This window comes from Tiliqua scincoides, chromosome 5 (assembly GCF_035046505.1).
Source record: "Tiliqua scincoides isolate rTilSci1 chromosome 5, rTilSci1.hap2, whole genome shotgun sequence".
Classification (NCBI taxonomy): domain Eukaryota; kingdom Metazoa; phylum Chordata; class Lepidosauria; order Squamata; family Scincidae; genus Tiliqua; species Tiliqua scincoides.
The window spans coordinates 60,307,917-60,325,382 of record NC_089825.1 but is presented as its reverse complement, the minus strand read 5'-3'; the positions used below and the strand labels follow the sequence as shown (position 1 = coordinate 60,325,382).

Genomic DNA, 17,466 nt, shown 5'->3' with positions numbered 1-17,466 from the left:
GGGCCAAACACTTCTCTGGTGGGTTTTCTGCTTCTAACGTATTTGAAGAAGCTTTTTATTATTCCCCTTAGTGCTGCTGGCCATGTGTTCCTCATAGTCTCTCTTGGCCTCCCATATCACCTTCTTAATTTCTTTTGCCACAGTTTATGTTGTTATTATTATTATTAATTATTATTATTAACTGTATTTATATACCGCTTTTCAGCTAAAAGTTTGCAAAGCGGTTTACAGAGAAAAATCAAATAACTAATGGCTCCCTGTCCCAAAAGGGCTCACAATCTAAAAAGATGCAAAAAGAACACCAGCAGACGGCCACTAGAAAAGACACTGCTGGGGTGAGGTGGGCCAGTTACTCTCCCCCTGCTAAAAAAAAGTGCCCACTTGAAAAAGTGCCTCTTACCCAATTAGCAGGGGTTACTAATGTTCCTTTTTATTCTCCTCACTAGGGCAAGATTTCTGTTTACGGAAGGAAGCTTCCTTGCCCCTTACAGCCTCTCTAACTTGACTGGTTAGCCATGCGGGCACCCTCCTGGACTTAGTCGAGCCCTTCTTCCTTTGTGGTATACACTTCTGGTGGGACTCTATTAGAGTTGTTTTAAACAGCCGCCATGCACTCCGGAGGGATTGGACTCTTTTTACCTTCCCATTCATCCTCCTTCTAACCAGCCTCCTCATTTGAGGGAAGTCCGCTTGTCGGAAGTCAAGGGTTTTTGTGAGAGATTTACCCGGTATTCTTCCCCTGACGTGCATGTCGAAACAGATTGCATGATCACTGTTCCCCAATGGCTCAGTAACATTGACATCTCTAACCAGGTCCTGATTACCGCACAATATTAAATCCAGAGTCACCTGTCCTCTGGTGGGCTCCATGACTAGCTGCTCTAAGGCACAGTCATTTAGCTTGTCAAGAAATCTGGTCTCTTTTTCGTGACCAAAACACAAATTGACCCAGTCGATGTGAGGATAATTGAATTCCCCCTTGATTACAACCCTGTCCCTCCTTGAGACCTCCCTGATCTGTTTCCTCATTTCAAGGTCCCCTTCAGGTTTCTGGTCTGGAGGACGATAGTATGCCCCCAATATTGCTCCTTAGGTCTGGTAATTTAACCCACAGAGATTCTATGGTGGAGTCAGACCCACCTTCAATCTCTATTTCGCTGGATTCTACGCCTTCTTTAACATAAATGGCCACCCCACCTCCAACACGCCCCTCCCTGTCCCTCCTGTAGAGTTTATAGCCTGGGATTGCGGTATCCCACTGATTCTCCACATTCTGCCTGGTTTCCATTATGCCCACTATATCCCAGTTTTGTCTAGTCACCAAACATTCTAGTTCTCCCATCTTCGCTAGGAGACTTTGGGCATTTGCATAAAAGCATTTGTACATGGAATCCCTCAGGATGGACTACTTATTAGCTCCTTTATTCCTGCATCCTGTCATTGTGCCAAGCAGTCTCTCGCATCCCATCATGCTTCCATTCCCAATTTCTTCTCCTACTCTATCTTTACCTTGTTGTTCTCTAACCTCCCCATCCTCATCCCATAGGGATGAGGAATCCCGAACCGGATGCCCCTTTGTTCCTGTCGGCTTTCCCCCAGGGATCAGTTTAAAAGCTGCTCTGCCATCTTTTTAATGTTATGCGACAGCAGTTTGGTTCCATTCTGGTTCAAGTGAAGCCTATTCCTCTTGTGCAGGCCCCGCTTGTCCCATTACGTTCCCCGGTGCCTAACGAATCTAAACCCCTCCTCCCTACACCACTGTCTCATCCGTGCATTGAGACCCCGATCTCCGCCTGCCTAGCTGGCCCTGCATGTGGAACAGGTAGCACTTCCAAAAATGCTACACTTCCTACCTAATAACCTACATTTGGCCTCCAGGACCTCCCGGCTACACTACCCCACATCGTTGGTGCCGACATGCACCACAACCACTAACTCCTCCCCAACACTATCTACCATCCTGTGTAGATGAGAAGTGATGTCTGCAGCCTTCGCACCATGTGGTTCTCACATCCATCGCAAACCCCCCTCTCTACGTTTCTGATAATCGAATCACCCACTACAAGAAGCCCCTGACCCCCCTCATGCTGAGGAGTATCCTGAGTGCGTTCGGATACGGGCCTGTCCCCTGAAGAAGGGGTCCCCCCAGGGGATTGTTTCCCTCCTCTCCAGGATGACGTCCTCCAGCCCCTAAACTTCCCACTCGGGCAGCTGAGGAGCTGCACGCCTGAGGGTGGGACAAAGCCTGATTGTCCCCAGAAGTTTTCCCATGGTTGTTCTCTCCCTGCCTCTGCTTAACCAGGTCAGCCACCAAGGCTTCAAGGGAGTGGACCTGTCCCCTGAGTCCCTAGAGCTCCTTGCACCAAGGACACACCCATGACATGCCTCAGAGGCATATAGTCATACATGTTGCACTCGATGTAAAACACTGAATAGCCCCCACCCTGCTGCTGGCTACCTGACTGCATAGTTTTGTTTGTTTGTTTGTTTGTTTTTGTTTAAGGGTTCTTAAAAACCCTACACTGGTTTGCTGCCCCTCTTCTCAAGGGCCCTTCACTTGTACACTTCAATGTATTAGTTCTCATCTATCCTTTTACTGACTCCAGGCACTTGTTCTGTACATCTACCACTTCACTTGGATTAGATGAAAGGGGAAAGCAGTGTTGGGTGTCATCCACATACTTATAACACTTCATCCCAAACCTCTATATGACCTCTCCGAGAGATTAACAACAACAAAAGAGTCCAGTAGAACCCCATAACACATGCCATGGCACAGTCCAAAGGTCTCCCAGCTCTGCCTTTTGATACTGAATATTTTCTACCAGTGGAGTAGAGCCTCTGGAGTGCAATGCTTGCCTCTCCCACACTCAGCAAGCAATCCAAAAAAAATATAAGGGTCAATGATGTTGAAAGTCTTTGCAAGGTTTGTTGCCAGAGTCGCGCTCCTTCTGCTTATCTCCTGGTGGAAACTACTGAGAAGGATTACTGAAGTGGTTTTATTTCAAAACTAGTTTGAAAAGCAGTTGGATATGGGTCTAGCTAATCTATGTTGTCTAGAAATGCCTGGAAGTGGGTCGTCATCATCATAATCTTGAGTGCCAATGAAGGCTTCTTTGAATGACCTCACAGCCACCTTCTTCCAGGCAAATCATCAAAACAGAAGTGTTTAGATGTTCTGATTTGGAAATGGAGCACAGAGCATGTGGGTTGTGAGTGCTTGGGTGTTCACATGGCAATGGCGCTTTTCAAAGGACTCCGTTGTGGAGGCTCTGCCTCACCTGCTTCCCCACCCTCCACATGTCCCTGGTACAAGTCTGACTTTTCTGTTGCTATGAGATGTTTCTTCTTTTCTTTTAAAGCCTATAGATGGAACTTGTGACTTTATGTGCTTTTGTTGTATTATATACGAGCCATACTTTTTTGAGATTTTATGGAGGGGTACGTGTGTGTGTGTGTTTTTCTGAAAGCTGGGTTTTTTTGTGGAATATCTTGACAAATGTACCAAAAAGGGAATCAATCTTAACATTTAACAACAGCTGTTCTGAGGTAAATTCCACAACTGTGACCAGCAACTACATGACCTGCTTAGGAGGACAGCCACAAAGAAGCCACAATGTTTGGTTTTGATTATAAGGTCTGTTTTTCTTCTTCTTGAAGTCAGTGACTTAAAATGCGATGCCCTCATGTAATTGAAATGTAATTTGCTGACCTGTTTTACCTCCAGTTTTAACATTTTAAAGAATGGGGATTAAAGGTGGAAAAGGTTGCAGTTATAGAAACATAGAGTTAAGGGGGAAATGAAAAATGGCATGAAATAAAAGATAGCAGGCTTTGCTGGCTAGTTTCTTCTGAAATCTGTTACAACAGTGAAACTGAATATAAAGTTAATTTTTTTAAGCCTTCTGGTTATTAACTTTTAATACAGATACAGTAATGGTCTCCCCCACCAGTTTTTACTAGCATAAGCAATTTTTTCCTTCTTCCAGAGTTTTAGAAATACACATCAAGATCTAAAGAAGAGCAAAAAATCAATGTGGCTGTAGGTGTTTACCTTCCTGGTAATACAACAACAACAACAGTATTTATATACCGCTTTTCAACTAAAAGTTCACAAAGCGGTTTACAGAGAAAAAAAATCACATAACTAATGGCTCCCTGTCCCAAAAGGGCTCACAATCTAAAAAGATGCAACACCAGCAGACAGCCACTAGAAAAGCCACTAGAAAAGACACTGCTGGGGGTGAGGTTGGCCAATTACTCTCCCCCTGCTAAATAAAAGAGGAGCACCCACTTGAAAAAATGCCTCTTAACCAGTTAGCAGGGGTTAACACTGGATGAAGAAGGATAACTTGGCTGTCATCAATTATAAAAGTTAGGCATGCTTAAATCCATTGAATTCAATGTCCTTAGTCATTTCTCAGTTCATACTTTACCTGGGATATCTGTATCGTGGAGGAGCAGCATGCATCCTTCCCTCTCTGCCAGATGGCCAAATGTAAGAGAACGGGCCTCCATGCAAACACGCAATTGCACAGAGACCCTATAAATGTAATTTCTAGTTCCTCTTTCTTAGGAGGAAAAATGCATAAAAGAGCCTCCACATAACCAAAGATTTGTGTGTAGGTCCTGTATTTATTAAAGAATTTATAGTCCATCTTTATGCTGATAAGGGAAATCAAGGCATCTTACAGAATTAAAAATAATAAAACACTAAAATGATAAAAACAAGAGAAATCCCCAATGGATTACAGGAAACAGTTAAAATTAAATTTGCTTAAAGTACATCATACTTTACTCCATCTGCATAGTGGAGAGGGGTCCAATGCTGCTCCACTTCACAAACACTGAAATAGAGTAAGAGCGTAATCCAAAGTGTTTACTGTGCTGTCGTAGGAGTGTTGCAAAAATGCCATAAAGCCTGCTCGTGGCTACTCTGGAGTCAACTAAGGGCCCAATCCTATCCAGTTTTCCAGAGCCAGTGCAGCTGTGTTAGTGGGGTGTGCGCTGCATCTTTTGGTGGGGAGTCAGTCACAGAGGCCTCCACAAGGTAAGGGAACATTTGTTACCTTATGTCAGGGTTACACTGCAGCTGCACCAGTGCTGGAAGGTTGGATAGGATTGGGCCCTAAGCCGCCTTAGGGCTGAATCCTATTCAATTTTCCAGTGCCAGTACTGCTGTGCCAATGGGGTATACACTGCTTCCTGTGTTGGGGAAGCAGTCACAGCAGCCTCCTCAAGGTATGGGAACATTTGTTCCCTTACCTTGAGGCTGCATTGCGGCTGCACCGGTGCTGGAAAATTGGATAGGATTGCGCCCTCAGAGGCCTGTACTAGCCCATGGAGGCCAAATCTGTGCCACCAGGACTGAGTGAGTTTGCACTGGTCCGTGCAGGAGTGGGGGAGGGTAGCAAGAGGGCAGAATGGAGGTGGGGAGGAGTCATTTTTGGGCAGAGAGAGGGTGGGATAGAAGGTGAATCAGACCCAGGGGGTGAGATAGGCTGTATCCTAACCCCCTCTCCCAGGCCCTGCAGCCTTACATGGGCAACTCTGATTTGCGCCAGCAATTTCATTGGTGCAGATCCAGTTAGTTCCATAGTGGTGGCTTGGGCATTACTCTGGAGTAAGGGGGAAAATAACTCCTTACCACAAGTTACTCTCCAGCCACCTCCTCAGCTGCACTGGATACAGCACAGGTTAGGGTTGAACTGTAAGAAACAAATTATGTTGGGCAGCAGCTCTTGTATCAAAAAAAAATTCTGAGAGTTCTTTGTTTACAGTCAGTATGTTTTTATTCATATGTTAAATAAAGCCACAAGTTTTGTTGGCACAACTATTGCTTCTGTTGCCTTTATCATGGTGTGTATGGGGGGGGGGAGGGCAGTTTGCTGGCAGATATGGGGAGTGGGTGGATCTGGTGGCAGTTGCACATGCTGGACCTTATCCCTTCCTTCAAAATCTCCCCCACCCTTTTTCCCTCCTTGGACATATAGTGCCAAAATAGCGTACGTCCAAAGAGACCCATAGGCAACTTGAAGGCTTAGATGGAGGAAAGTAAATCAAGGAAAGTAAACATGCTTTTTGGGTTTAAACCACAGATCTGTGCTGTATGTTTGATCCTCAGGCTGCAACCCTAAGTCTTGCTTATTTAAGGAATAAGACAAAATGAACTCAGTAGAATTTACTTCTGAGTTAACATGCTTAGGTTCATAAGGCCCATTGTGTTATTAAGTTTTGTGTACATGTTGCAGTAAAAACACAAAATCCATAAGAACTAGTTTTGGCTAGTAAAAACATGAAACTTCCAAGCGTCTTGGGTGTTTCCAGTTCCAACTAGTCCAAATATGAAGCTCCAGAGCGTCTTTGGAGTTTCTCATTCTGACTAGTAAGTACTAGAAGGATTGGGTTTTTTTATGGTTACATATACACAAATCCCATGCCCCTCCCATTATAGATATTAAAAATATTTCTTGATCCTCCTAGTTGATTCACTGGAGCAAACACAAAGTGTAGAATAAAAAGAATGCTTTGCCAACCGCTTACTAAGAATAGGCTGAAGGCTGTCTGAAATAAAATTCAGAAAAACTGTGCAAAAAAGGCAAACTGTTCAATAACAGCTATTTATTGCAATAACAAACCTTAGATAAAGAAAAAGAATGGATGACATGGTGTTTTACAGTACTTTTATCGATAATGTTGCCCCGTTATGTTCCTCTGTGTGAAGCAATTTCTTTAATCTTGGCTCATGGTCCACTCTTTCATATGTCTCTAGATCTTATTACAAGGGGGAGAGAAAATCAATTGGTTAAATGTGTTTTGAACACCATGCTTGTCATATCACTCATTTGTTTGTAAAGATGGAAAGCTCCGACCATCCAGAATGTCACCTAAAGAATTTCTATCAGTGCCGTTTGGTTGCAGAAACTGATGGATTAACCTCTTCCCCCTCTGAAATTAGTGATCAATGAGCCTCAATGTAGAAATATTCCAGTGGGAAAGCGCCTGTTCCCCCTTCCAGTTAAACAACAATAAATGTCTATTAAAGCCCATTATGCATGCTAATACCTGTCATCACTTCATTACTCTACTGTACGCTCCAGCCTAAACGGTCATGTTACGACAAAATGATAGTGGGTGAACCAATCTCAGTGACATCATGTAGAAATAAATTGTTTGAAATCAGAGCACCTGAAAAATATAATAAACCCTTGAAAAGTTTTGCAAGTAGCTTGCCTTCAGTATTAAGATCTATTAGTCTTTTAAAAAAATCTACAAGATGACTGTAAATGTTTTAATTGCCTATAAAGATACATGCAGCCCATTTTTGCAAAAATCAGTGCATTCACTGCATCATAATGTCAGTGGTGGCTTTCATGCAGATTTGTGTCTGCTGCCATAATTACTGCCACGCTTAAGCAAGTTAGTTGAAAACATTTCTGGAAACAGAATTCAGATTGTTTCACTGTTTTCAAGAGCAATTCTAGCTCTTGAATATAAATTATCAGTTGCAATACAGTCTGTAAGAAAATGGGGGGTTTCCAGTGTGTCTAAATTGCTGTTATTCCTGGGAAGATCATTTCAGTGCGATTGTTTACCAATTTAAAGTAGAATATTAAAAATACTTAGGGAGAATTTTACAACAATTTCGGTAACTCTCTTTTCATTCTGCATTGTATTCTTTTGTTAAAAAGAGGCAGAAATATCCCCCAAATAGTAATTGTATAAAGCAAGAGTTTAGAGCAAAATTGGTAATAATATTCAGTTATTGCAGCCCCTTAGTCCTTGCTTGTGTTCCCTGTAAGCAACCATGAATGATTACAGCACAACTTAGCTAAAGTAGCCTCTATGGATGATTGATAGGACATTAATCAAAAGATGCATATCAGCTTCAGAATTTGTTCACAAGCTTTCTTCTAATAGCTGATTTCATGTTCACTGAGCTCTATGCCAGTTTGTTCAATTTATTCTTCAGTGTACAAGCCATTCATCACAGAACACAATGATTTGACACACACACCCTTTCCCTTTCAGGAACCAAAGATTGGAATAGTGTAACTACTCCGTTTGGTTCATTAAAATACTGTATAATAATCCAGACTCGCAGTTGCATGCTTACTTCATTATTTTATAATTTTAACTTTCCTTCACTGGTAAAAAGCACTGAACTAACCAGATAGATCCCATTTAAATCATAATTAAAACGGTGGGGGGGGGGGAAGAGAGATTTGACAATGACTCCAATTTAATGTCAAAAAATATGAAACTTTATTAAGGATTATCGGTTATGGTATGGAGGTATAGCTGTATGGGGTAGTATTTGAAGTCTAATTACTCCCAGTGTTAATTCCTATGGAATCTCTCTGACTTACTAATGTATATTTTTTCCCTTAAACTGAAAAGGTCCTGGAAGCATGATTAAAAAAAAAAAAAGTATATGGTTAACACCCCTTTCTCTGCTGAACTAACACCAAATAGTTATTGTTTTGTAAAATGGAAGATTTCACTATGTTGGGGTTGTTAAGACCCCACAGTGTCATGGGTGACCAGACTTTCATTTGTTCCGTACTCACTTAGTTGGTGTCCAGTTGACCCCAACATCCTTTTTATGAAAACCTCATAGATAAAAATGGGAGAGAGGCTAAAACACCATAGAACAATATACATATGTTATTGCAGAAAAATACATGGTATATAAAGGGGCAGTATAGTGGGAAAGATTTTATAGTAATGACTGCAAATGAACAGAAAGGTGATATTAAGGTGATGTGGTTTGAGGAAGGAGGAAGCTTGTATATATGGAATACAGATACCTTAGGAAATATGGATGTTGATCTTAAATAGCAGTGCGCCAAGCAGAAGGAGTTGTCAAATGTTTGGTTGTGGTCCCAGTCAAGGAAAGAAAACATGTTCTGCCTATGGAAGGCATGAATACATAGCATTGTACCGTACATCAAAGAATGGATTATAAGGATCCTAGAGAGATGCCAATTTCTTTTGTATTTATAGAATCCAAAAGTTGCTAGCTAGCCTCAAAGGATTAGCAGCTGTTTAATGCTAGGAGAAGCTTAGCCCACTTGGCTCAGTGCTGTCTTATGTTCAGCACAGATAGAACTGAGCCAACCACACACCTACTGCAGGTGCTCTTTATTCTGCCCTCAGTAGTCTGGAAACCTGCAGTCCTGTGCATGTTTATTGGAACTTCAATCCAAGAGTTCAGTATTAAGCATGTTTAGGAATTCAGTCTTAGAAAGGGCATCATCACATTCAACAACATAGAAGCAGAAAGCAGAGGGGTGGCAGGAAGGTTGGAGGATGCAAGTGCAGCTGAGGAAAATGGAGGAGGTGATGGCCAGCTGCCCAGCAAATAATTATTTACTGATTTTCAGAAAATGACCACATCTGTCAAAACAGCATCATTCAGCAGCCAATCTGCTTTCAGTCATTGGTGAGGAAAAGTCTTGATGTTTTTCACTGATGGTCATGCAAATTACAGAGAATATTCAGGCTTTTCTTGAGGATTCCAGAGTTTCTTTAGAGGGAAGAACCTGCTGTGGGTTAATGTTTAGCATATACACTCTGGATCTGGATTCAGTTCCTAGCTCAGTCAAGAAATTTTGCATTCTTAGACGTTACTGTTTCTTAGTGTCAATTTCTAATCTGTAAAATATCAACAGTGGCGGTCACCTCATTTTGATTATAAATGCCATTAAAAATTGGAAGACACTTTTGTTATGCAAAGTGCTATAAACAATAAATGCAACAATTTCCCTGATGCCTCTGTTCTGTTGCTCAACCATATGCGCTTGTTCTCCAGTTTATGGGGAAAAAAACCTACCCTCAGAGAGAAGTACTGTGCAATCTACAGATACTGATGTATTTAGTCTCAAAAGAACTATATGAGTTGAGATGAATTTTGAAAATTCTGAAATTTTTCCTCTCTGAGTAGATTTTGTAGTTAGTTTACCATCTAATTTTTTCCCCACAATGCAGCCCTGCTCTGAGTTTTCCTTACCCTCCCACACCAGTATCCCTCCAGCAGATGCACCAACAAATCATCAGTCGTCAGCAGAGCCTTGGGTCAGCATTTGGACACAGTCCTCCACTTATCCATCCTGCTCCAACCTTTCCTACCCAAAGGCCTATTCCTGGCATCCCTAGTGTCTTGAATCCTGTTCAGGTCAGTTCGGGTCCATCAGAGTCCACGCAGGTAAGGGAATAAAAGAGGAGGCTTTGCACATGGCTACTGTATTTTTTAAAGCCAACCACATTGTCATGTTAGCAATTAATCACTAGAGCCACTGAACAGAATGGCTAACAAGTACCTTGGGGCTGCAGTATATACGCTCTTTTATTATAAATTACCCAGAGTGTATCATGGTTTCGGATTGATAGAGTGTTTTCCATCCCTTATAAATATTTCAGTTATCATTCCAAACTCTGTGTTTTGGATCTGACAGTTTAAGAATATTGAAGCAAAGGATATAGGAAGCAGTAGTGTTCTAAGCAAAAGAGTCTAATTCCCATGCTACTGAAGTAAGTGGCAAATCCCTTCCTTGTTATTACTGGTTCTGGATTATTGCACCTAATGACTGGGATCTAAAGAGGCCCATGCACTAATGCAAAACCCTTCCATACAAACACGGGGAGGTAGATTATTATTATTATTATTATTATTATTATTATTATTATTATTATTATTATTATTATTAACAACTTTATTTTTATCCTGCCTTTCTCCCAGGAGGGACTCAAGGCGACTTGCAAACAAGATTAAAACAAATTTAAAAACATAATTTAAAAACAGATAAAAACATATCTAATGTTCCCTTCTAGTTCCAGATTCTTGTACCAGATAGAATACAATTTTAAAAGGCCCCCCAACTTTTAGGAGCAACTTTGTGGGGGGTGGACAAGGGTCTGCAGTCCAAAGAGGAGCCTGAAATTGCCCCATTGTGTGCACAGAATACTATGTGCAACCTTTGGAACCCAGCCATGAGTAACACTTTGTATTCCCCAATGCCAATCTGCTGCATGTAGAAGCATAAAATGAATCATACTCCATTGACTGTTGTTCTGCCTTGAAAAATCTGATTCAGACTGCTATTTTGGTACTTTGAATTTATTGAAAAATAGCAGAGTGCTAAATCTCACATACCCAAACTCAATAATACTAAATATATATATTGTGTTTATGCATTTTTATTTCTATTATTACATGCTTTCATTTTGCATGGCACTGGACAGTGCAGGGTAAACCAAGATTATGTGTTTCTCAGTTTCATATACTTGGGTTTAGTTTATAGTAGCATATTGATACTACTGGACTAACGGCTTTACTGAAAAGGTGAGATTTGAGGATAGATTTGAAGGCAAAAAAATGTGGCATCACATAGGTGTTTGGGAAGACAGGTCTAGGTATAAGAGGTTGCAAGGGAGTAGAGGCAGGGTTGTTTGAGGGACCAAGAGATCTTTGGATAGCTGTCAAGTGAAGAGCTTGAAGTTAGATGATAATGAACAGATGTATTGGAATAAGAGCAGGAAATAAGGGGTCATAGAGAATTTTGAAGGTACAGACACAAAACTTGTGATGGATCCAAGCCTGGAGCAGACAGGAAGCCATTATATAGGATTAACAAGACATGTCACTTGGTCTGTAGGACTACAATAGTCTTGGTATAAATAAAGTGAGATTACCTAGAACAGCCTTGTGACATACCAAGGTACATATGTATAAGCAGGGGGAATAACTAGGATACTATCATGCAGTAAACATTGTATATTCTGGATATATTAAACTACAGCTACAATCCTATCCACACTTACCTGGGAGTAAAATCTGTGGATTATAATGAGACTTACTTCTGAGAAGACACACTTAGAATTGAGTTGTATGACATCTAAACAATGTTGTAACACAAGAGAACACCCACAGTTATGCCATGTAATTGCCTAGTCATTTGGTCCGTTTAGAAAATAGACCAGTCTAGTCATTAGCAGGAAATTTCAATAAAAAGTTTGGTTTCACTAGTAAGGACATTAAGGAGACACTGAAGTTTGTTAATCTCCACAGCTATAAACCAGACAAATACAAAATTCATTTCATTGTTGCATAGGTTCACCTTGCATGTGGATTTTGCAGTTCCTATAATAGAGAATATCAAAGGCTTCCTCCGAATTAGAAACCTGAGCTCAGATATTGAAGTAAAGGGGGTTGTACATGTGATAGCAGGCCAAAGAAAGCTGCTCCAAAGGGTCTGTCTATATATTTGTTGGAAGAAATGTATACAGATTGCTGTCTAATTGTGTCTTCTGGTGTGTAAATCTGTGCAGCAGAACAAACCCACAAGCGAGTCTGCAGTGAGCAGCACAGGGGACCCAATGCATAACAAGCGTTCCAAGATCAAACCAGATGACGACCTCCCTAGTCCTGGTGCAGGAAGCCTGCAGGTAAAATGTTCCGGGTTTATAGACATCCTTCTTTCCATTAATCGCAAGTTATGGGCACACTTGTTTCTCTGGGCCTTCCATGGATCTGGCTGCAATGCACATGCTGAGTGCCTGTCCTTAATCCTATTAAATTATGCACAGAATTTCATAAAGGTAGTTACTGTTCCTTTACCCTACACCAGTGGTTCCCAAACTTTTAAGCACCAGGACCCACTTTTTAAAATGACAATCTACCTAACTTTACAAGACAAAAAAAGTTTCACGTTACCAGCCTCTGTTTTTATCCTTTTTGCTATGCTGGGAGGCCATTTCTAAAGCATTTGTTGATCTCCACATTCATTGGATCAGGACCATTCTGGTGGCCTTGCATTCCCTTTTACCTGACCTTTGATAGGATCCCAGGCACGTCTGCCTACTTGTGAGTAAGTGCACAAGTGCTGCTCCGTTTCACTTTCTTTAGGACTCAGTACATATTCCTAGTCCACTCTCAGCTTGTCAGTTTTAGTTTTACGACCCATCAACAACAACAATCGAGTTGCAACCCACAGTTTGGGAAACACTGCCCTACAGAGTTGAGTTGATTTGGTTGACCTTGTAGTCCATTTTGTAAACTGGGAAGTGAGGTTTATACCACTGATTACGCTACGCACTTAAATCTTCATTGAACTACTGCAATGCGCTCTTTGTGCGGCTGCTCCTAAAAACCATTTTGAAACTTCAGCTCATTCAGAATATTGCTGTATAAGGCTGACTGGCATGAGATGTGGAGAACACACAGTTTGCCATCTGCACTGGTTGCTGCTGGTATATTTCTGAGTGCAATACAGCATGCTCGTTTTTACTTTTAAGTCTTAAGGGCCAGAGCATCTGACTGCCTCTCTCCGTATGAAACTGCTGGTCCCCTATGATAATCAGAGAAAGCCATTTTATGTGTTCCTCCAGAAGTATTCTTGGTGATGACTCTTGAAAGGGCTTTCTCAGTTATGGTGCTAGATTGTGGAACTCTTTTCCTCAGGAGGTGAGGTTGATGCCTTCACTTTCACAGTTTAGATGCTGGCTAAACACCATTTTATTGCTGTTGGTTTTTCCCCTCTGAATTGGGTGCTCTTAGTGTTTTACAACTTGTCTACTACTACTGCTTTATTTTTTGCATTTATGGTTTTTAGTTTTGTTTAAGTTTTGAGCTGAAGTTTCTAAAAGTTCTTAGCTGCTGTGATTGAGGATAAAGTGTGGGGTATAAACCTTTTTAAAATAATGAGATTGAATTTGAGTCTAGGAAGAGAAACCCCAAGTTGGACAACAAAGCTGTCTATCTTTAATATTTCTCAAAATTATTAAGAAAGAACTGGAGCAACTGTACAGAAACTGTTCAGTTTCCATGTTTTAACTTTGGTGTACTGGATTTTACCTCAAGATATGGAATGATCTGGGATAACTTATATGAGATTTCATCCTCATACCTTTCTGTTAGTTTTGAAGATTTCTCCCTTTTCCTTTCCTATTTCCCTTCCTTCCCGTCCCTCAATCCTCTTTTTTTCTTCGCCTTCAGGAGCCACCCGAAGGAATGACCTTAGTAAAAGAGGAAGGGGACAAAGATGAAAGTAAGCAAGAACCCGAAGTGGTCTATGAGACAAACTGCCACTGGGAAGGCTGTTCACGAGAGTTTGACACACAGGAGCAGCTAGTGCATGTAAGTTAATGGCATTCAGGAGCTGGGTTTGAAAACTATGTGACCTTTTCTGAAGGGTCAGGTTCTCTGACCCTTTGCTGAGTCAAGTTTCTTTGCAAACAGCATTGCCGACTGAAGAAGGGTTTATGAGTTTCTGCGAATAAAGCAAAACTCTGAGCTATAGTGTTTGACCTGTTCAGTCAGCTAAAGCTTAGTGTAAAATTCAATAAAGTCTTCAACAGAGAGTGTAATGGCTCTGATCCTGTAAGCCACAAAATACTATTTTGAATCAGAGGCTTTGATAGTTATTGAGTAATAGTAAGCTGAACATGAGTTATTATTAACCTCTTGCCAAGTTTGATTCCCCCCCCCCACCTCACCCAAATGGGACTGTAAGAGTAAGAAAAGGGAGATGGAGAAATTTTTCCTGCAACCTTAAAGGATTTGTGGTGCATTTTATGTATCAATTCACTGTCATTCTCTCTCTCTCTCTCTCTCTCTCTCTCTCTCTCTCTCTCTCTCTCTGTAATCTACAGTGGACTACTTGGTAGAATAAGAGCACTGTACATTATATGACTACAGTTTCTTTGAATGAAGGCAAAATGACATAATCTTACTGGCTGTTGAGCAAATGCTAGCAGTCTGAAGAAAGAAAATAGTTAATTGATCTTTATAGGTCCTACTTTTCTCTTGGCATCCCCCATAATACATATGATACATATATATGAATGACCAAATGTTGGACCAAATGATGTTCAGAAATAGATATGTATTTTCCTGCTTCTCAAACAAATATAACTGAATGGATATAACCATCTTTCGGTAATTGTCTTAATTTACAAGGCACCTTTGATTTCTGTATTATTTTTTACATCGTCCACTTTTATGAGGGATTGTAAGCACCCACACGGGAATGTCAACATTCACTAAATGAGATATTCGTTGTAATGAACTGTATTTTAAGTTTCCAAGTAGGAACTGCCTCATATTCAGGAATAACTATATTGGCAATGCAAGTGTATGCATGTCTACTCAGAGGTAAGTCCCACTGAGTTTAATGGAATTTATTGCCAGATGTGTATAGAATTGCAGTCTTATGCTGCAAACCTGTGCACACATTTTAGGGAGTAAGCCCTGTTGACCTCAATGGGGACTTACATCTAAGTAAGCATGCATGGGATTGCACTATTAGTATAGTATATTATCTGTCAAAATGTATAGAAAGCAAAGGTTATTACCACATCTCTCTCTCTCTCTCTCTCTCTCTCTCTCTCTCTCTCTCTCTTAATGGCCGCTGGAACGCATTGGTTTGTGATGTTTGCATCCTATACTTTCTTCAAGGCAGCATCACCAAAGGAGCTCAGAGAAGTCCCTGCTTCACAACAACCCTGTGAGAGGGGCTAGGCCTAAAGAGCTTAAGAGTCAAGAAGGGAGTTGCTGTCCTATAAGTATCACTTTTAAATGCTGTCCTTCCCACAAAGGGGCGCATCTGAAGCTTTATTATTTTATCTTCCTTATAATCATGTTCAGTAAGTTAGGGCTGAAGGGCTAACTGCACATTAATATGCATACATGTAATAGAACGCTGCTGCCATTTTGAAAAATAAAATAAATTGATCTTCAAGCAAAGAACATTGAGAGTATACACATGGCAGGAAATGGGTGCTTATCACCTTCTGCTTTTGCTGTTTCTCTGCTACAAATTCCCCTCCCAGTGACTACTCCCCAGTGAGGTTCTAGATGCATGTTTATACTTGCAAATGTGCATTTGGTGCGTCATGGGAAGAGGGTTTGAAGTGGGAAAATGGTTAAGCACCCTGTTCCTGCACTACTTTTCTGCCTTCACACACCCCTCCCAACGCATCTTTTCACTTAAAAGGGGAGAGAGACTATCAGGGGGCTGATGTTACAGACAGTTCCTTATAACTCCAGCACTTAGCTTGCTCACATAAGTAGGTACAAGAGTCCTGCCTTAATTCACAAAGTGCTATACAATTGTCGTGTTAATTGATAAAGAAATACTATACTTCACTATAGTAAAGTGCTTGGAAAAGTATTTTACTGAAAACGTTTGTGTATACGTAATGCTTGCGTAAAGTGGTATATAAATACTGTTAATAATAATAATAATAATAATAATAATAATAAATGCACATACACACACACACATACACATATATTCACAAGCATTTCCAGTCAAAATATGACCGTGCAAAAATATAGTAATATATGAATATTGCAAATAAAATACTTGCTGAAGTCCATCTAGAAAATGTATGGGGAGGTAAAACCTGGCCCCCAAGGCCCAGATATGAGCCATCAGGCAGTAAAGCAAAGAACTTAAGAGTTGGGCCATTGACCACTTACACTGGTGTATGTCCATCAAAATAAATGGTGCTATAGCATATTAAATATTTAGTGAAGCATTAGTTAACTATCAAACTCTAGTGGAGTGAATCAAAAGAGGTTCTTTGAAAAGACAAATGATAATGGCAGACAAACAATCTACTTAGCTTTTCTGGGGCATGTTCATAATGGTGCATAGATGTAAAGGACTTACTGAGCTTATTTGTTGCGCATGAACTCTAGGGTTTGCCCCAGAATTCCTCTGCAGTGTGCAGGGGTTCCCTCATGAATGACCCAATAAATGAAGAATTCCCTGAAGGCAAAGTGTTTAAAATGGTTGTTCTAAGTGTACTGTCCTAATCAATAAGTAGGGTGCCCTGACTGCTATGTCAGTGGATATTGTGATGTTATGCTGCCATAGCTGAGATATTGCAGTAGCATTTTAAATAATTGATAGCAGATAGCAGTGCATCTATAGTTTAGATGTTTAAATATAGTATAGATGTATGGTTTAAATAATTCTATTGTTTAAATGTTTAAGATCAAGCCACTGACACTGATCATCCTAGATCAGGGGTGCCCAAACCCCGGCCCTGGGGCCACTTGCGGCCCTTGAGGTCGCTCAATGCGACCCTCAGGGAGCCCCCAGTCTCCAATGAGCCTCTGGCCCTCCGGAGATTTGTTGGAGCCCATGCTGGCCCGATTCAACTGCTCTCAGCGTGAGGGTGACTGTTTGACCTCTCGCGTGAGCTGTGGGATGAGGGCTCCCTCCACTGCTTGCTGCTTCACGTCTGTGAGGCAGCAGTGGCAGCAAAGGAAAGGCCAGCCTTGCTTTGTGCAAGGCCTTTTATAGGCCTTGAGTTATTGCAAGACCTTCATTCATTCATTCATATAAGTTCATCTTTAATATATTCATTTATTGGAAACTTATACAAATTTATAAGTTATACAAACTTCAAAAAAAAAATGCAAATTCTTTTTTTTTTTTTTTGCCCGGCCCCCGA

General features: G+C 40.9%; 1 protein-coding gene across 1 annotated transcript in view; it reads left to right on the top strand.

Annotated features, from left to right (window-relative positions):
- Positions 1-17,466, top strand: part of GLI3 (GLI family zinc finger 3) — a 255,390-nt gene that overhangs the window by 194,185 nt on the left and 43,739 nt on the right. Inside the window, exons 7-9 of the mRNA XM_066627311.1 lie at positions 9,991-10,207; positions 12,334-12,447; positions 13,997-14,137. Of these exons, the coding sequence (XP_066483408.1) occupies positions 9,991-10,207; positions 12,334-12,447; positions 13,997-14,137 (472 nt within the window). The remainder of the gene's footprint in view (positions 1-9,990; positions 10,208-12,333; positions 12,448-13,996; positions 14,138-17,466) is intronic.